General features: G+C 37.0%; 1 protein-coding gene across 3 annotated transcripts in view; it reads right to left on the minus strand.

The window, feature by feature from the left end:
* Positions 1-21,683, minus strand: part of slc4a10b (solute carrier family 4 member 10b) — an 81,081-nt gene that overhangs the window by 15,791 nt on the left and 43,607 nt on the right. For all 3 annotated transcript variants that reach the window (XM_084121361.1, XM_084121363.1, XM_084121362.1), the window contains 10 exons: positions 19,150-19,238; positions 16,705-16,862; positions 15,808-15,895; positions 13,336-13,482; positions 10,467-10,561; positions 5,111-5,285; positions 4,454-4,587; positions 3,115-3,360; positions 2,220-2,325; positions 22-183 (listed from right to left, as the gene is read on the minus strand). In XM_084121361.1, the coding sequence (XP_083977487.1) occupies positions 22-183; positions 2,220-2,325; positions 3,115-3,360; positions 4,454-4,587; positions 5,111-5,285; positions 10,467-10,561; positions 13,336-13,482; positions 15,808-15,895; positions 16,705-16,862; positions 19,150-19,238 (1,400 nt within the window). The remainder of the gene's footprint in view (positions 1-21; positions 184-2,219; positions 2,326-3,114; positions 3,361-4,453; positions 4,588-5,110; positions 5,286-10,466; positions 10,562-13,335; positions 13,483-15,807; positions 15,896-16,704; positions 16,863-19,149; positions 19,239-21,683) is intronic.

A 21,683-nucleotide genomic window follows, 5' to 3' on the forward strand; every position in this document is an offset into this window, starting at 1 on the left:
GTGGTGACAGATCTGCAGTACCTTAGTGGGGAAGTAGCGGCTGGTCTTGAACTCTTTGAGGAACGCTGACATGGCCACTGTAGAGAAGAAGAGAACTACAGACCAGAAGAGAACATCAGGAACGTACGGACCATGAGGCCCGCAAGCTGACCCGACAAACTCTCCTTTCTTCTCAATGCAATCCTGAAATTAGAAAGATAAACAACGGGTCAGGTTTTTTATTACTTAAAGGAATAGTTCACTCACAACAACACAAGGATGAGTAAATGGTAACAAGTGATTCATTTTTGGATGAGCTGTTCCTTTAAATGTTCCAAAACACAAACACACACACAGACATCTGCTCAACATGCTGCTATTGCAACTCTTGCCCGTTAAAAGACGAGCAGAAGCAATGATCTTTTTAGCTTTTATGATGATTTAACAGATGCAATCCAGTCTAATACAGCTCACATTTCCTTAACAGTCTCTCTTTCATGTCACTCAAATGAATAGAAAAGGAATAAAGCTGAAGATGGACATTTTTACAATTATTCTAAAACCCTTTCACTTCGCTACAGAGTTTCTGCAGGTTTTATAAAGGTAATTTTAAGACATTTTTAAGACCAACTAAAGAATTAAGGGATAAATTGAAAGGAACACAATATTCTTAAATCAAGGTACATTTACTTAAAATGCAAAATGACATAACATACGAAGTCTTGTTTTCTGTGAAACTGATCAAAATGAAATGAGTTTATGATTAAAACAAGATCAACCTAATTAAAATATAAGTTTTTAACTCACTGACAGATATACGCTCTTGTTTTAGACATAAACTTAATTAAAAACATTTTTAACCTCATTTTACAATTGCATCTCAGTAAATGCATTTTGATTTAAGGATGTTTAGATATTATTATTGGAAACAAAAAAAACAAAGGAAGATTTTTTGCAGTGCATGCAACATTTAATGCCAAAACATTATGAATTTAAGACTTTCTGCTCTGATTTAAGACATTTTTAAGGCCATTATTTTGTGTAAGGGTGAATTAAGACTATTTAAGACCCGCAGAAACCCGGTGCTAAAGCATGAATTATCAGTCAGATGACAGAAGGCATGTAGTAGATTGTGTGCATCAGGTTTTTCAGCAAACTGATCATGTTGATCATTTAGACACCTTAGAAATTTGTGTAGCACTTTATTTTGCACTCCTGTTCCCCATGTACATACAATGTACTTATTACAGTAATTACAATAACTGGGTAATAACTAGGTACTAAACCTGAACTTTCACCTAAATCTAATCTTAACCCATGTTGTTACTTTATATTACCCAGAACTTTCTAACTAAGTAAACTGTAAGTACACTTACTGTAAAATAAAGTGCAACCGATGCATCAAATATGATAAAGTAGGCATTATAGGCAGGGTTCGAATTATGATTTCATCTTTGTGGGGGTCTCTTAAAAAAAAAAAAAAGAAAAGTAGCCTATGAGCAGGCGCGGTAGCTTAATAATGTAATATAAAAATATAACAATTTGTAAATATAATACAAATTTAATAAAAAAGCGTTGGTAACACAATTCAGTGCATTTGGTTTAATTTGTTGAGAATTTTCACGTGAGTGAAATAGATCCGACAGATTTGACCGTGTATTTAAGTGGTTCAGTGGTAGAACATTTGCCAAACGCGACAGAGGTTATGGGTTCGAATCCGCACTCATATCAGTTTTTTTTTTTTTTTTTTTATCAAATCCGATTATGTTTATAAGTGGTTCTATATCAGGCAGAGACACGTTTGTGTGCATTTTGTTTTGTAATTTTACTGGAACGAATAGAGAGTCTCCACAACGGATTGAAGCGCGCCCGAGTGAAGACTGTGCGCGAGCCACAAACAAACACAGTATCCGCGCCAATGATCGCAACGGCACTTTTATCACTTGATTTAAGCATAAGGATGTACCGTAGTGTGATGACGATCCGAGATCCCGCGAGATCCATGTGTTTGGCATCTTGTCCTATCTTTTAAGTCATGCTACAGTAGTCTGAAGGAAAAAGTGCTTTATTTGTCATTTAAAATAACGGTGCTGATGATTTTTAGAGACCCCCACAGGTGTATGATTTTACTGCTTTCATGGGAGCTCATCCTCTCTCTATGGGAGCTCAGCTCCCACTGGCTCCCACGTAATTCGAACCATGATTATAGGGTTAATATCAGTTGTATTCTCAGTTCTAACCTGAACTTCCAGAGCCTCCCAGAAGATCTCCGGAGCCGAGATGTTGTTCTGCTCCCAGTACAGAAGGGTGGCATTGCTGGGGTTTGCAGGCTCAATACAGGAACACCTAAAGAACAGAAGCATCCTTTAACGTGCTTTGCTATAAAAAGAGGTTAAAGAGGTGGTTGATTATGATTTCACTTTTCTAACTTTAGTTAGTGTGTAATGTTGCTGTTTGAGCATAAACAACATCTGCAAAGTTACAACGCTCAAAGTTCAAAGCAAAGGGAGATATTTGCTTTTAAAGAAATCGCTTTTTAAGGACTACAACAAACGGCTGGTAGGGACTACACAACATTCCTCCCGGGTTAGTGACATCACCAACCCTAGAATTTACATAAACCCCGCCCCCGGAACACGATTTATAGATTATCAAGACAAAATATGCTAATCAATGACTAGAAGATAACTACACATATACATAAATTCATCAACTAAACATTCAGAAATGTCCTGTTGCTTCTACATGTTGTCACTTCTTCTTGAGTCTCTCCATCATTGTCTGACTCCAGTTAAAGGCTAAAAGTGTTTGAAATTTTCAGTGCATGTGTGTGTGAGGTAAAATGACACAAGCTGTTGAAGCTCCGCCCCCTGTGCAGGGAGCAGCAGCTCATTTGCATTTAAAGGAACAGACACAAAACGGTGTGTTTTTGCTCACCCTCAAAAAGTGACAATTTTAACATGCTATATAAAAATATCTGTGGGGTATTTTGAGCTAAAACTTCACATACACACTCTGGGGACATCAGAGACTTATTTTACATCTTGTGAAAAGGGCATTATACCACCCCTTTAAATTGCATTAGTTTCTATAATCTTGGTGTCCATTTCATTCTGTTCTGTGTTGTGTGTTCACCTGTAAGTGGTGAGTTTCTGCAGATTGTTGTTCATATTAATGGGATACGTCTCCCCGAGATGAATGAGCTTCTCCAAGGCCTCATAGATGAAGATGATGCAGATGAGCGAGGCGAAGGCCTCCTCGGTGAAGCGCGTGATGTAACAGACAAGTGAACTGGCATCCGTGGCCACCAGTAGCAGACAGAGGAACGCCGTCCACAGCCCGATACACGTCCTGAGGGACAGGTACGACAATCCGTATTCCCTGCAAACACACACACCGTGAGCCTGTATTCCCTGCAAACACACACACACACCGTGAGCCCGTATTCCCTGCAAACACACACACCGTGAGCCTGTATTCCCTGCAAACACACACACACAACGTGAGCCCGTATTCCCTGCAAACACACACACACAACGTGAGCCCGTATTCCCTGCAAACACACACACCGTGAGCCTGTATTCCCTGCAAACACACACACCGTGAGCCCGTATTCCCTGCAAACACACACACAGTCTGAAGCTCATCCTTGTGTACTGGGAGTTACTCTGATTTACTCTTATTCTGAGTGGTTGCTAAGGAGTTTCTAGGGTGTTCTGGTTGGTTTTTATCTATCTATCTATCTATCTATCTATCTATCTATCTATCTATCTATATATCTATCTACCGTTCTGTCTATCTATCTATCTACCGTTCTGTCTATCTATCGTTCTATCAAACGTTCGTTCTATCATTCTATCTAACATTCTATCTATCTGGATGGATGGATGGATGGGATGGATGGAACTAGAGACAGAACTAGAGATAAATGAAAGAACGATATATAGATAGAGAAATAAACAACAGAATGACAGATAGAATGTGAGATAAATGGTAGAGCAGTAGATAGAACGAGAGATAAAACGATAGATCGATAGACACATAGATAGATAGAATGAGAGATTAAATGATAGAACAGTAGATAGAACGAGGGATAAAACAAATGATAGAACAGTAGATAGATTGAGAGATAAATGATAGAATGGAAAGAATAAGAGATAAAACATTAGATAGAATGATAGATAGATAGAATGAGACATAAAACAATAGAAACAGATAGAATGAGAGATAAATGATAATAAGACCGAATGATATATAGATAAAATGATAGAATGATGGATAGAACGAGATAAAACAATAAAAAGAAGATAGATAGATAGATAGATAGATAGATAGATAGATAGATAAAACGATGTCGTCAGATAATTACATTATCTAAAACAATTAATATAAATAATGTTCTTTAATTCATTCAATTTAAACATGTCTTTCCACTAAGCAATATAAAACATCAGAGCAATGGCATTAGACATACTTGCAGAATTTGAACAGTATTTTCTCAAACACCAGAACGGGTCCAGTGCTGCCCAGTATAGTGAGAGGCTGTCCGGCGAACAGCGAGTACGCGATTCCAGTCATCGAGGCTCCAAACAGCGACTCAATGGCACTCTGAGAAGAGGGGAAAATATGTTCAAAAATACACCATTCATATTAATGGAATTATTGCTGACTATGCAACATAGATGCAGACCCAGACACGCGTGTACAAAAAAAAGTAACCTGTCACTATGAGTGAAGTCTGTGCTTTACATCAAGGACCGCAATGGAAATACGTTTTTAACTTTATTGCGTTATCCTTGACAAATTAGTGTATTTCACTACTTTCTTTGCCTACACTGTAAAAAAAAATATTGTTGGATTAACTGAAAAAAGTAAGTTACCTGATTGCATTAAAATTTTGAAATTAAATCTTTTTAATTAAAGTTCATTGAAATTAAATTTTTTAGTTCATACAACAAAGGAGATTGGTTTAATAAATAGAAACTCAAAATATTATGCTATCTGAATTACATTATTTAAGTTGATTTGACCAAATATAAAAAGTTGTGATAACAAATCATGAAAATTAGTTTTTACAGTGTAATAAATCAAATCAAATCAAATCAAACACATGGTGTTGATGTGATCTTACTATGCGTCCCTCGGTAGCTTCTCCCAGCAGTCCTCCGAAGGTGATGACCGGGGACATGCACGCGCAGTACAGGAACAGGAACGAGGCCAAACACTGCAGGCTGAGCGCATCGGTGAAATCTGACAGAAAGTGAGGAGCCTTCCTCTTCACATCCAGAATTAATCCACCGAAAAACCTGACAAAACACACCAGACACACAAGATTACTGCCTTCTGAGGCGCGGAAAGAGCTGGAAAACTGGCTTCGACTCAATTCAGCGCACATTCAGAGCCGAGTTTTATTCCGTAGAGAAGTATATGCACAATAAACAGTAAAAATAAACAGTATTTTCATGACAGTTAAATGTTTTCCTTCCAAATTGTCATTACTATTATGCAAAAAAATATATATTTTAATATTACTTAAATTTTAATTTTTACAGTAATGTATTATATTACAGTAATGATGGGAATTAAAATGTAAAATATCAAGATGCATGACAGTAATGGGAATTTGGGAGGGGAAAAGTGCTTAGTTCTCATGAAAATAATGTCACAATTATTGATTGCAAAACAATCTTAATGCACATAAATAAAAATAGGCTTCATTTTCAAACTATTTATTTTTTATTTTGGAGTGCAGAGAATTTGTTGCAAATCACATTTCTAACATTTTCCTAAGTAAAAAAAAAAAAGTTTATCTATGGGATGTCTTTTCTCCATTTGTCAACAAACATGTGGAATATTCCTTGCATTTTGTTTTTTTACAGTACTGTATTATATTAGAATAATGGGAATTAAAAAGATTTCTTTCAGATATACTGTACAATATCAAAATGCATTTCAATAATGGGAAATGTGCTTAATTCTCATGAAAATAATGCACATAAAAAACAGGCTTAATTTTCAAACTATTATTTCTTTTCTTTTCTTTTCTTTTTTCTACTGTGTAAAGAATTTTTCTTGCAAGCCACACATCTTCTACTAACATTTTCCCAAGCAGAAAAGTAATTTTATCTATAGGAAGGCTGGAGGATGGATTGTTTTTCTCCATGCTCCCGACACATATGTGGAATATTCCTCTCAATAAGTCACGGGTTTTATGACCAGCGCTGTTTCACAGCAAGTCTGGCGCGTCTTGCATATGAAAAAACAGTTGCATTACATATATATTTTAATTTAGTAAATGCCAAATACAATTCATAGTTTGTAAGAAATACAACAGTGAATTTTCACAGTTCTCTGCCATTAACTGGTGTGGCAAAAATTATGTATAAATGTATAAAACTGAAATCAATTTAGTACATACTGTACATATATGGTAAAACACTTTTAATTCAATTTTGTATTTAAAAAAAGTCTTAATATTTGGCAGTCCAGTTAAAAAAAGAGATGATAAAATCACAGCAGATATTATGTCCAGTGCATTTGTCACTGTTAATGAAATCAAGTCGAAAGCATTCAGTATTGTACATAGTATCTGTCGTTGCACAATTTAGAAAATATAGCAGATCATCCAGGTATTCCATGCATACAGAAAATCCACATACTGTGCACAGTATAGATAGTATATAAGGCAGACATACTATAAAACCAGAAATAAATATTAATTAGGGCTGATCAGATATGACCATTTGGGAGAAAAGAGCCATCTGAGAACAGAAGGGGATTATTGTTGTGAGAAGAGAGAAAGTCACTCAAAGTTGTGAAAACTGTCACTCAACAGGAAGAGTGTGACCAAATGTCAAACATGGCATCTGTCCAGTTCACTGGAGAGTTGAAAACCTGGTCTTCAGTGGCACGGCTCTCGGTTACATCGAAGTAGACAATGAAACCATCATCCTCAATGATCTGCATTATTATGTGCTCTTTATCTGTCATAATGAACATGACCTGTTCCGTTATTTTGGTTTCTGAGAGGATCATTTATCTTTTTCAAGGTTCATGAGACTTAATTGAATTAAGCTGTGTTATGTTTAAGTATTAACTTTGAAATAGGAGTATAGACCAACAAAATGTGAATAACAGGTCAGATCATTTGGAAGAATTTGATGAGAAATTATTGAGTTCAGATTGATATCTCAGACTTTGGTATTTAAGCACAATTGTTAAAGGGATAGTTCACCCAAAAATGATAATTCTGTCATCATTCACTCGCCCTCATGTCATTCCAAACCCGTAAGACTTTCGTTCATCTTCGGAACACGAATGAAGATCTTTTTAATGAAATCTGAGAGATTACTGTCCCGTCTATTGACAGCTACGCAAGAAATAAATAAATAAACTAAATGTCAACGTCAGGTGTCAAAGGCCAAGGAGAAAAGGTGGGTTTTAAGAAGCGATTTAAAAACAGACAGTGAAGAGGCTTGTCTAATGGTTAGAGGCAGATCATTGCACAGTTTAGGAGCTGCAAAAGCACGGTCCACCCTGAGCTTATGTTTTGTTTTGGGCACATTCAGGAGTAGTTGATCAGCTGACCTGAGAGAACGAGTGGGTGTTTAAGGGTGTAGCAGCTCCAAAATGTAGGGTGGGGCAAGATTTAAAAGCAAATAAAAGAATTTTAAATTAGATCCTAAAATGTATGGGCAGCAGTGAAGTGAGGCTAACATGGGCGAAATGTGCTCGTGTTTACGTGTTCCAGTTAAAAGTCACGCTGCAGCGTTTTGTACCATCAGGAGACGGGCTACAGAAGACCCACAAACCCCCACATACAGTGCATAACCGAGTGGTAACAAAGGCGTGGATTACTGTCTCAAAATGTTGCCTCGGAAGATATGGCTTTGTTTTGGCCAGCTGCCTCAATTGAAAAAAGCTTGATTTAACAACTGCCCTGACTTGACTGTCGAGCTTAAGGTCAGAATCAATTTGAACCCCTAGATTAGTGATGGTTGGCTTGGAGTACTGGGCCAAGGCACCCAAATCAGCAGGAGGTGTCGCATTGGTGCCAACAAAAAACATCACTTCTGTCTTTTGTGCATTGAAACTTAAAAAGTTAAGAGCCATCCAGGCCTTTATATCTTCAAGACACTCGAGTAGCGGTCTAACAGTGTTATTCTTTTTAAGAGGCACATAAATCTGGCTATCGTCCGCGTAACAGTGGAATGACATGCTGTGCTTCCTGATTATTGAACCAAGCGGGAGCAAATAAAGAGAAAAGAGAAGAGGGCCTAAAAACTGAACCCTGAGGGACAACACAAGAGAGAGGAGAAGAGGAGGACTCAGAGTCACCATGGCTGACACAGAAAGTCCGACCTTTCAAGTAGGACTTGAACCATTCTAGTGCTATGAGGTCCACCCACCGCTCTAAACGAGTGATCTTGATTTAATCAGCAATTAAATCAAGAAGCACAAGAATAACACAATCACCAGAGTCAGTAGCTAAAAATATATCATTAAAAACTTTTAAAAGATGCCATGTAGAGTTTTAAAACCGGACTGGGAAACTTAGAGAATATTGTGGTCTTTCAAAAATGGCATTAATTGACTGCAAGACTATCTTTTCAAGAATTTTTGGTTTGGTGATAGGCCTAAAATTCGAGAGGTCTGCAGGATCCAGACCAGGTTTTTTAATCAGAGGTTGCACTACTGCATGTTTAAAATTTGCAGGGACCACACCTAAGGAGAGACTGCTATTGTCAACTGCAAGAACAGTGGGGAAAACCTCTTTAGAAGAAGACAATATGGTCATTATCCAGCTTAATACAGTTCAAGTTTTGTTCTCATCCGATTACATGTCAGTGCAGTGCAAGATTACATTAACATCTCTTCTGAAAGATAGACAAAAAAAGCAGGACACTTCTGCAAACATCTCCATTCTTTCAGGAGATATTAAAGAGATCTAGGGTTGCGCGATATGCTCCATTTTCATATCGTCCTATCGTCAGCCTGTGAGATCGGCGATACACGATATTATCGTGAGGGGGCGGGGCTTACTTATTTGATTATTAACTTGCTTATTTACTCATCAATTTGCTTGTTTTATTACTTCGTTTTAAATGAGAATCTTTTTTCTATTTTGCTAGCAAAGGTGGAGTGTTTATTAATAGGCTAAATCAGGTTATTTCCTGGTATAGTGAGGTAAAAAAAAGATCCTAATCATTCTTGTATCTGACTCGGAGTATTTCAACATGTCAGCGGGGAATTTACGGACACACATTATCCTCTCATGCCGTTACAGATCTGCAGCATTTTGACTGTTTGACGAGATGTGAACACGTTTTAATTTCTTGATTCAAGAAAGAGTCGGAGTCTGCGATATATGTCCTCCTACCAGTGCTCTCTCTGTCTGGATGCACTTCACATGCGCACCGCACTTCAATAACGCAGGTGTTTTAAATGCCAGGAGAAATCAGAGGCAAAAATCTAAAAGTCGATCGGTTATACGCCGACTTAAACTTATGACTTGACTCTGATAAAGGAAAACGGGTTAATCCGTTTACATGACCACATGCATTGTCAGTTTATTCAGCATAATCGAGTTAATAACGTGCATGTAAACGCGCTCAATCCCTGAAAACGAAAGCAGAAACGGACTGAGCTTTCGCTGCATTAACAGCACGTTCTCTCAGAGTCGACGGTGGATAACGGTAGGCTACAGCAACTATCTTAATTTACTGGCTGAATATTTCTCTTGTGGACTTACATTATTGACAGCGAAAAAATGAGAAGAATATTTCTTGTTAAACAAGTTTGAAGTTGCTTGTGATTTTCACAGATGGCAGAGTTTCACAGATGCTTCGTGAACTAAAGACTTCTATTAGGCCTAGGCGGCCTATATAATTTTATTGATATTATTATTATAATTAATATTTTGTAATTGTATTGTGTTTAGTGTTATTCGTGTCATTAAATATTTTGTTAATGTGCTATGGAAACAAAATACTGACGAACAACGATGCCGCGTCTTCATAGGCTCTGTATAAAAATTATGCGTCTGTTAAAGCACTCTTGACAATTTGTGAATGGATCACCTTGCAATGAAATTTCGTTGTGGGATGTAGTTTTTGTTTTGTCTGTTTTAAAAACATTTTCTTTGAGGAGTCCTCATACGCGCGTGATATGGCGCAAGTGTGGTTATGTGGTGATGTCGTTATGAATTTAGGCAAGGCAAATATAATTGTAGTTCCTAATTAATTTAATAACTATACTAGCTTCATAATAATAATAATGATTTAATACATTAATGGAAAAACGAGCCAATTATCGTATTGATATCGGCAAAGGCATCTGCCATCGGCGATATCTCTGTCTATTGTCGATACACGATACTATCGTCTATCGGCACAACCCTAAAGAGATCTATATTTTCGACGGCTTTCACACACACTAACGTGATTCTGATGTGTCTACACACACACACACACACACTCCAGACTGACCTCCCGGTGCGCTGCAGCTCAGGGCCTCCATGTCCACCGTGTTCCTCTGTCTCTGCCAGCTCTCCATTAGGCACTGCAGGGATCTTTCTCTTCTCCTGTCATATCAAACACAGAGACGATAGAGGGATACAGCAGAACTCTTAGCATTAAACTGTGAGAGGAGTTCTGACAGGACTTAGAGATGTTGAAAGAGATTGCAGAGATATTCCTCAAATATTCTCAAAAGCATCGTGAGCCAAGTTGATCGTAGAGACCATTGGTGCCAATGGTTCCACAATCTACTTAGGCTTAAGATGCTTTTGAGAAACGCAGCCCAGGTTAGTGTTTGTTCTAAATCTGTAATCAGAAGTGTTGAACTACTGCAATCCAATTTGTATCAGTAAATGAAGAGGTATCATATCGATCGCAAGTTCAGTATGGAGTACCGCAAGGCTCAGTACTAGGACCGTTGCTTTTCACCCTGTACATGCTACCCTTGGGAGATATCATTAGGAAGCATGGCTTTAGTTTTCACTGTTACGCTGATGATACTCAGCTCTATATTTCTTCACGCCCTGACGAAACATACCAATTCACCAAATTATTGGATATATAGTTGATAGACTTGCAATTAATTAAGCCTGAACGGCTTAAAGGTGCAGTAAGCAATTTCTGAGAAATGCTGTTGAAAATCAACACCCAAACAAACAATTTTGTGAATAATGTGAACATCCCGCATATTAATAGCTGCAAAATATATACAATATCCAGAAAATCGAGCGAGTGAGAGAGAAAGCCTGTTTCCAGCTGGTATTAAGATGCGTTTTCACAATGTTCCTCATTTAAATAATTTCCGCCAAAGGCAAACACAAAATAAAGGGGCGGAACCTGGTTGAGTTGAGTTAGAAGTTTGTTGAAATACATGGTTATGGTAAGGAGTGAGACATTTCCCAAACACGTTCAAAGGACTTTACCAATCACAACACACTGATCTAGATGACCAATCAGATCAATTTGTTTTTGTTACCGTTACACCTGGTATTATCATGCGTCTTCCGTGACCACTTGCGTTCGGATTTTGTGGAGACTCTCGCCTCTTTTTTCGAACCCGTGTTAGCTGGCTTATGTGAATTAATATAATATATAATATAATTGAGGTGAATATGCTCATTAATCCTCAGATTAATGTCAGTGTGTTGTTCTGTGCTTACATCACTTAAATGCACTGAAGAAAAAGGGTCTATTTTCGCTCTTTTGTTTTACAGTGCAGTGCTACAGTTAATCCTCTCTTCAATATTTCTAGATCGAGATTCTACAGTAAACGCTCCGTTTTAATCTTTATAACGAGATGGAGACATAGCCAGCTGTGTGCTTTATAAATATTGTGCATTACATCACACGACTTACTGTACATACACATATGGCAGATAACACACTTGATTTTACTTAACAGAACAGTTTTTCATTCAATATTACCGTATTTTCCGGACTATAAGTCGCACTTTTTTTCACTGGTAACTTTTTTACTGGTAACTTGCTTGTTGGACTCACTGGCTTATGTTAATTTAGCCTATTCAGCCTCCCAGGTATATGTTCTTTATGCTATTGTGTAGCTGAATAACTGTTAGTGTGTTGTGTTAACACACCGGACACCTACTCAGCCTGTTGTTCTGTGTGCTACTGTGTAGTTGAATAACTTGCCTTTCCAGATTAAATGTCTGTTCTTGGTCTTGGATTTTGTGAAATAAATTTCTAAATAAATGCGACTTATAGTCCAGTGCGACTTATATATGTTTTTTTCCTCTTCATGACGCATTTTTTGGCTGATGCGACTTATACTCCGGAGCGACTTATAGTCCGGAAAATACGGTAGCTAAAATAATATCTATGTATAACTACATTACCAGCCAAAGATTTGAAAACACCTAATTATTAAAGGTGATGAAAACTCTAAAATAACACAATGGAAGTCTGGGAATGATGTAGTGACACAAACTCTTGTATATTTAAAGAGAAATATACTTTTATGCTTTTTTCCATGTTCATTTTTCTTTAGTGTGTAATGTTGCTGTTTGAGCATGAAAAGCTATATATCAGTGTCACTGTTTCAACTCCCATTGTAGTCTTGAGTTTTCTTCCGGGAAAAAACCCATCACAATATTCCTCATTTAAATAATTAATATGCAGAATAAAGGGGCGGGGCCTGGTTGAGTTAGTTAGTAGTGTGTTGAAACTGGCGGTTATGGAAAGGGGCGGGACATTTCCCAAACACGCTCAAAGCGCTTGACCAATCATAACGCACTGCTCCAGCCGACCAATCAGAGCACAGTGTGCTTTTCAGAAGGAGGGGCTTCATAGAGACAGGAACTAAACAGAGCGTTACTGACAGACTGGGAAGAGACGAGCTGCAACAATGTCAAATATGGAAAAATGAATGTTTTTTGAACATTTATGGACGAAACCCTGTTCTAGTAGAGCCCAAAAACAAAATCAAGACTTTGAAAAATGGCATAATATGGGCTCTTTTTTCTTTGTCTTGGTTCCAGCTCTGCTCACTCTAGATATTCATGAGGTGCATCATGGGGTGCTTTTAAACTAGTAAATAAGGAATAAGGACGTACCTTCACTATGAACTGCAACTCATCCCTTTCAATGCAATTAAATGTTTAATTTGGTTCAGAAATGCATATTTATGCACAAAAACTCATCTGAAGCATTTAAGCATTAGTCTTTAGATCAAATGCCTTTTAAGACTGTGAGCAACATAAATTTAGTAAAGTGTTTCCAGACTTTTGGCTAGTACAAAACTTCAATCCTACATCAGCTGAGTGTTGTCGTACTGTAAGTTTATCAGATTTATAGTTCCTGTCTGTAATCTTGTTTCACTGACCTGGGACGGGACGTTTTTTGGCGGCTCTATCCTGATGGAAGGGTCCCATTCTCCTGGTGGCAGAACAGTAACTTGGTCAAGAAATTCGTCAATTCCAGCAATCAGATCATTGCGGTCTTTAGCTTTATAGGCCACATCATGGAAAACCTGCAACAACAAAAAACAACATTCTTGATAAAAAAAATATGAATAAGATGTGATGAAAGAAGAAACAATTATCTGAATTAAAGGAATAGTTTGTACAAAAATCTAAAAGATTTTCATCATTTAGTGAAACACAAAATGAGATTGTATATTAGAGTTCGAAAGAACAACGGAGGTTTTATCAAGCTCCAAAAAGGACAATAAAGTAAAGTTTTTTTGATACATTTTTATTAATTTTAGAGCTTGGCAGTATAAAACACATCCACATTCTTTGCATTTTGAAAGTTCTCCCTAGTTTTTCCATTTGTTTCCTTAAAAAAGGAAAAAAACAACAATGAGGATCTGAAACAAAACGAGGGTGAATAAATTATAAACCATTTCTTTAAGACTAATATATACAGGAAGCCTAGAAAAAAGTAAATTTTCACATTATCATGCTCTTTAATAATGTCTTAAGATGTTGCCTTAGCAACATCAACCAGCAGCTTGGCACGAAGGGTGGTTTTCTGTCTAATTAGCAGTCATTTGCATGTTATTAGGGCCGCTCTGTAAGTCTCCTCTGCACCTCAAAGACTAAGTGAGAGAGAATCTGCTGAGCTGTGAAAGACCTCAGGAGTTTCCTGTCCTCTCTGCGAGACACTTCAGTCTGCATGAAACCCGCTTTATTAAAGCGATAATAATCCACTCAAGGTAGTGAATTTGTAGGGGTGTTCTGGATACAATGCAAAGCACAGCAACAGTGATATGATAAAAAACACCAACATTCATGATTTACATTTATTAATATTAATGGGTACATTTTAATGTTTCCATCATGCATTTTAAAATCAGGGTCGACCCAGGCTCTGTTAGTGGCCTAGGTGAGATTTAAATAGCGGCCATAATAAAAAAAAATATATATATATTCTAATTACTGCGAATGCTTATCTTTCATATGAACTGCAATTTACTATAACAAGAATAGTGAAAACATTAACACATATATGAAGTAAATAAATGCTGATAATAAAACAACTAACAAATCTAGAAAAAAAGAATCACACAAGAATTAAACAAACTACAAATTAACAAAAATGTACCTTGCCATTCTTGCCTCTTACCTTGCCATTTTTGAGCACACACTGGAAAATGACATTCTTACACTTTACATGAATGCTTTAGACTACAGTCCTATGGTCTCTTTTAAAAGAAAGAAACTTTTTGGTAAAGTAAAAGCAAGCAGCAACATAACTGAAATAAACAAAACAACATTACAGAAGCTTAATTTTTATTTTATTTTTTTAAACACTGTACTTTACTTGCAGTTTAAATCAAGCAAAAACGGCCCAAAGTGTTAGTGCTGCCAATGGAAAAGCAATTTCAGAATAGAACACAAACATCAGTGTCTGCCATGAAGAGTCGTTAACTTGTGATTTCACTCATTTTTTCCGAAGCACAGTTTAAGTGGCGAAAGCTAATGGCAAAACTGAGTAACTGAGCTGTCATGCATTATTAGTGCGTTATGGTGATGTATTAATCACGTCATGATGCAGGCAGTGTTTAAATTAGTCCAATATAACATGTTGTCAACTATAAGTTTGTTGTTGTTGTTGATGTCAGCTTTGTTATCGTATCGCTCCATTTATAATCACTAAAAAGCTCTTTATTAATATCTTATTTACATCGTGTCTACACTTCATTTGTTATAGTATTCGCGAGAGAGCAGAACTCTGAACTGAACAAAAACTCTGGCGTTTTGAGCGGTGAGTGGATTCTGACTAACTTAAATGTCTCTGATTGGCCACTGCGTTCAAGAGATCAACAGATATATCTGTGATTGGCTTCATTGCTTCATTAAATAAATAGAAACACTTTGACGCGCTCCAGAGCGCAAACACAAATAAGCAATATCAAACACTTAAAACATTTTTTTAAATCACATTAGTTTGTTTTCTTTTAATCACCATTCAGTAAACAAGTACATTTTAAGTAATTTTACATTTTGTAGGTTTTCCCCTTTTCATCCTGTTAGTCTTTTGTAAAACCAACAAAAGCCAATTCCTGAATGACATCATCTTCCAGGAAAGTGACTTAATTTTTGATAGATCTGATTAACTCTAAAAACTCTAAAATTTGTGTTTGATTAAATTACAGAAATCGGAATGATAGAATTTTTAAAAACTGCAAAAAAACTGTTTTTACAGAGGCTTCAAATGCAGCTCATCCAATCAGAATTTATATTTCATTTTGAAATATTCTAAAATGCATCTGGATCAAATATACAAAGTGAACACAAACAGTCCCTTGTTAAAAGCAGTATCTCTGTAAAACAATACCATGCTCTCTTACCTCATCTGTCATCAAGGTCGCAATTGATCTGCCAATCTCGTGATATTGTGGGCCTTTACCCAGAGGCCCCAGCAGGATGAACAGGAATCTGACAGATCAAGCACAAAACAGCAGTGTAACTGGTGTTCTTATGTTGAGTTTCACAAAGCAAACTTGGGGCCCTATTTTAACGATGTAAGCCTATGGTCTAAAGCGCACGGCGCAAGTTCACTTAGTGTCTGAATCCACTTTTGCTAGTTTAACGAATGGTCGACGCTCCCGGCGCATGGTCTAAAAGGGTTGTCCCTATTCTCTTAATGAGTAATGAGTTTTATGTGCAAAAAAAGCAATCAGAGTCTCATCTCCCATTCCCTTTAAAAGCCAGTTGCGCTCACGCCATGGCGGATTCGCTATTTACATGACGGTATTTGATAGTGGAAAGACTGAACGCGATTCAAGCCGGATTCCACCATATCTTTATGAACACAATAATAATCTTTTACATTGTAATTCTTTTATTTTTAATATTTGGCATGTTTGTGTGCTGCTGTGCATCCCTGTGTGTGTAATAAGCAGAGTGTACGTGCGTTGTGGACCCGCCTATTGGCGCACATTACTAACGCTCTCTTTAAATAACAAAAAAAAATACTGCGCCATTGACTTTAGACCAGGTTTCAGTTGGTCAATGGCTCAGTTTATTTCAGTTCCTCAAAATAGTAACGCGCCAACAATACGCTAGAACACACTTCGTCCTCAGACCAGCAGCCCATGGGCGAACAAATTGGCGCAAATGCATTTAAACAACGTGGCGCAGGACGTGAAAATGATAACTGCGTCGGGCTGAAACTAGCAAAAAACACTTGCGTCACACCTGGCGCTGTATTGCACCGTGTGTATGATAGGGCCCATGGTGTTCACCTGGTGGTAATGGGAACTTCTGCCAGGCCGTTGAGCAGTACGGCAGGAGAGAGGCGGACAAACGCCACGACAGGCCTGTCCAGAAACTCCAGCTCTCCAACCAAGATATTCGAGGCCTCTGCACCTGCAGGGATCTTCTTCATGAAGTGCAGGTCTATCTACACACACATTATTATGCAGGAGTCACCAGGTGAGAAATACACATGCATATTGAAAACAAAGGATGTTTTGAACAGGTTTGTCATACAGGCCTTAGGCTGTTTAAATAATTGGACACTTTAAAGAGACTTTAAAAGTTTAATAGTGAGAAAACTATGGGAAAAGAAAAAGTTTGTTCAGTTACTATAGATACAAAAATATATATATATCTATTAATTTAAATAAAAAAATCTAATTCAAAATATCAACAAAAATTATAATAGTATATCAATTATACTAAAATATCACTGGTTGTAATAAAAATCTTAACCCGTTTTTCTACTAGTATACTGGTTTTGTCAAGCCACCATAATTCTGCAACCCATTCATATCCAGGATTCTGAGATTTGATCTTCAAATCTTGACATGGAATATTAAAAAGCACGGAAAAAACAAATCCCGTGCGTGCGCACATATATAAAGCTTTTTGTAGAATTTAGGTTACTACGGAAATGTGTTCTTAGACTGGTTTAGGGTCAAAGTTTTTTCACAGCCAAAGAGATTATGTATACTAACATAATGCAAAAGGTCATGTGTTGTGTAAGATTTCATAATGTTATTTTATTACAGTATTTTATCATGACTCTTTGTGATCCCAGACAGCACGTCTGTTCGTCTGTTCATGAAATCACAACCATAATACCCACTTAATGCAAGAAACGGAACAGTTTAATGTCAGGTAAAGAGGGCTTCAGCCACAATGTGTTTAAACCATAATCCCTTTCCTAGAACAGAGAAAAGACGTCTATGTACTGAACTGTAAGACATTTTACATTCTGTACAAATTTTAGTTGTTTTAACAGAAAATTGAATTTACTCCACCATATACGATGAAAAAATAATATTAACTCTTTCCCTGTCAGTGTTTTTAAAAAAACGTAACCAGCCAGCGTTTTTGATCATTTTCACAAAAATGTCATGGCCCCCAGAATATATATATTTTTTTATATCTGAACATGCAATATATCAACAGAAAGAACAGAGCCTCTGCTTTTAATCAAACAACAACGTTTTATTCTAGCATCAAGCATTCTTTTTTATCAACACTTGTATGTGGGTAAGTTTAATAAAAATGTATCATTTTGAATAAAAAGATGAGAAAATCATGTTTTCTTCTAAGACTAAAACGTGCACAAGTAATGCTTTTATAACTGGTTTTTGCTTCTTTTTTGCCTGTGTTTTGAATTTGATCCATAGTCTTTCAGAAGATACGTGATAGCGCCCCCTACCATATAACAGTGGAAACACTGAAAGCCGGAAAATTTCATCAAGGAAAGAGTTAATAGATTTACCAGGACATTGTGTAATTTCACTATACAATATAGTAAAATTTGTGTTTGGGGGAAGAAAAAGTAAGAATTACCATAAATGTATGTTTATGGTAAACATACATTTAAATGTATTAAAATAAATGTATGTTTTAGAAAATCTGTACTTTTACGTTTTGTTTTGTACATTAAAAAATTATGCAACACATCTAGTTATGCACTATAACATTCAAAAGTTCGAGGTCGGAAAGGTTTTTTAATGTCTCTTATGTTCACCAAGGCTGCATTCATTCACCATAATATTCAGTAAAAACAGCAATATTTTGAAATGTTACAATTTAAAATAACTGTTTTCCATTTGAATATATTTTAAAATGTAATTTATTCCTGTGATCAAAGCTGATGATCCGGCAACACTTTATTTTGATGGTCCCTTTTGAACATTCTGTTGACTATAAGTAACTTTGCAACTACATGTCAACTAACTCTCATTAGAGTATTAGTGTACTGTCTGCTTAATATCTGATAACTCTTTATTGTGATGGTCCTCCAAGAGACACTCTATTGACTATAAGTAACTTTGCAACTACATGTCAACTTATTCTAACCCTGTCCCTAACCCTACCAGTCTACTAATACTCTACTAACACTCTAATGCGAGTTAGTAGACATGTAGGTGCAATGTTACTTCTAGACAACAGAATGTGTTAAAGGGACCATCAAAATAAAGTGAAACCGATGATCCTTCAGAAATCATTCTAATATGATTGTGCTGCTTCATATTTGTGTGGAAACTGATATTTACGATTGTTTGATGAACAGAAAGTTCAAAAGAACAGTTTTTTTTTACTGTCACTTTTGATCAATTTATTGAATCCTTGCTGAATAAAAGTTTTAATTTCTTTAAAAAAATAAAATCTTACTGACTAGTGTATTTTATTGAAATAGTTATATTTGGCAAACCATTCTTCGTCATTACCTTGCTGAAGTCCACAGCACTGTTTTCACGGCTCACGTCATTCTTGCCCTCTGTGCTCATGGGTTGAGACGGGGGTAAAATCATCTGACCTGCAGACACATAAGCTACTAATCAATCAATACAATGCCAATGCTAATCAGTGCAAATCAACCGATGAATGGAACGCAGCATAAGCATCGGCTGTATAATGTAGCAAACCGTAATGAAGTTTATGAATTGATAGGAGGGAAAATGATTTTTAATGAAGATCTGTTATGATCTCAGACGTGTTAACCATCAAAATTGAATGAAACATCCATAAAGTGAGACATAATGAGCCGAGAGATGATTTAACTAGTATGCTCACTACAGCAGCCTTCAAAAATGGATGTAAATAAATCACTAACATTCATCGCTTTATCCAAACTCGATGAACAAATCAATTGAGCTCTACTCTAAAGGCAGTGAAAGCAAGCGAAACATCTCTACAGCGTTCAGCGCATGAAGACGCACCAAACCCCTCGGTTAAGAGAGCATCGCTACATGGCATGAACAGATTTGTGTTTATTAGTCATGCTCGCTGCTGTTTTAATGCTCAGGCTCAGCGCTGCATGAATTAGAGTATTAATGATGCGAACAGAGGAGAACAGAGGGGTCTGGTGCACTTCATGTGTTAGCGTTAGCGTGTGGGAAGCTGGCAAACTTCCTAAACATAAGCCCTGTATAAAGGTGATGAATATTCAGAATAGCCTTCACCTTCCTCACAGTCATTTATCTGCAAAAACACTGCTTATCTACTGGTATGAATTGTACAATACTAAATTCACACTTACTGTGTTGGGCATCAGTTTTGTTTGCTCACCAGCCACTGTGAATAGTGGTTTTCTAAAGTTACAAGGCACTTTGCATTTTCTCTGGCCACAATTTTGACATCGATACCATGGGGAAAAACTGCCATACAGATATTTTTTTATATTATCTCATAATTTGGCATCAGGTATATTAAGCTGCTGTCACTTTAAGGGCGTTTTCACACCTGAGAGTCCGCACCAAGGTCCGAACCAAAGTTCATGTTTTGATACATTGTATATATTCGGTTAGTTTTGGTTTGGTTTCTCATTGCAATTATGCGAGCGCACTAAAGAACTTTACATGACGTACTTGCGTCCTGACATCATCATCTACAGTACTGTGCAAAAGCCTTAGGCATGTTAATACCCCCCCCCCCAAAAAAATGGTTTTAAGTCAGTTATTTCTATCTTTTGCTGTAGTGTGTCAGTAGGAAATATCAGTTTACATTTCCAAACATTCTTTTTGCCATTAATTGTAATAATCCAGTGAGATGTGTGTATGCACAAGGAGTCTGACAACAGCCGGGATGATCTGATCTCACCATCATCGAGTCCGTCTGTGATTACATGAAGAAACAGAAGAAACTGAGACAGACTAAATCCAGAAGAACTGCGGGAACGTCTCCGAGACGCTTGAAGAAACCTTCCTGCAAAGCTACAGTTCTGTGAAAAGCACTGGCACTCGTGTTAAAATGCTGTAAAGTGAGAATGCTTTCGAAAATAAAATCACAAATTGAATTTATTTATGATTTAACTTCTATTAACTAATTCAAATCAATATATGGTGTAACGACCCTTTGCGTTTAAAACAGCTTTTGTCCAGGTACACTTACTCATAGTTTTTCAGGAAGCTTTGCAGGAAGGTTTCTTCTGTTTCTTCATGAAGAATTTTGCACAGTACTGTATGTGGGCTGCATCTTGACATTGATTGGTTTGTAAATGGACGTGCGTCTGACGTTAGCATGTTGTCAATTCGGCAGGTAACTTTGACAAGAATGAATGAACAGACGCATATCGTTGCCACTATACTGTTATTATTATGGTATTATAGATCCAGTCCGAACCATACAGAAAATGCTTTCACACTAGAAACGAACCAAAACTTTGCTCAGTTTGATCCGGACCGAGACTACCTCTTTTCGTCGGACCAAATTTCGTCTGTTTGATCCGGACCGTGGTCCGGGGGAGGTTTCACACCTGTAATTTTGATTCGGATCAGACTGAAAAGTCAGAAAATCCGGACCAAACAAGGTAGGTGTGAAAGGGCTCTAAGACTTGACGCACGGATCCATTACACATGCGTTTTCTTTCTCAACTGTTTAAATTCACTTAAAACATAACTGACTGTTTACGTGAATACTTGCCAATACCGGCGTTTTGACATTATTTTGTGTGTATTCGGCTGTTTAAGAGTGAGAAAGAGCAGCTGGTGTCGTGTATCTGTGGAAAACGAGTATTGGAATATATCAAAATCTATACTTTTGACAACACTATATTGCACTTAGTTAATTATTTCAGATGCCTTTTAAAAGACTACAACTGAAAAATGTATTTAATATATATAAAATTCAACCCCCCGAAGTGGCTTGTAGGAGTGACTGTGTTACACGCCACCGCTGAAATACTGTACACCCGCATTTGGCAGGTGTTAATGTCTAGCCCTGGGCGCAACCAACTAAAAGAAGCAATGCTACTAAATTAACT

Source organism: Abramis brama (assembly GCF_963993115.1).
Source record: "Abramis brama genome assembly, chromosome: 8".
In the NCBI taxonomy this organism is placed as follows: Eukaryota; Metazoa; Chordata; class Actinopteri; order Cypriniformes; family Leuciscidae; genus Abramis; species Abramis brama.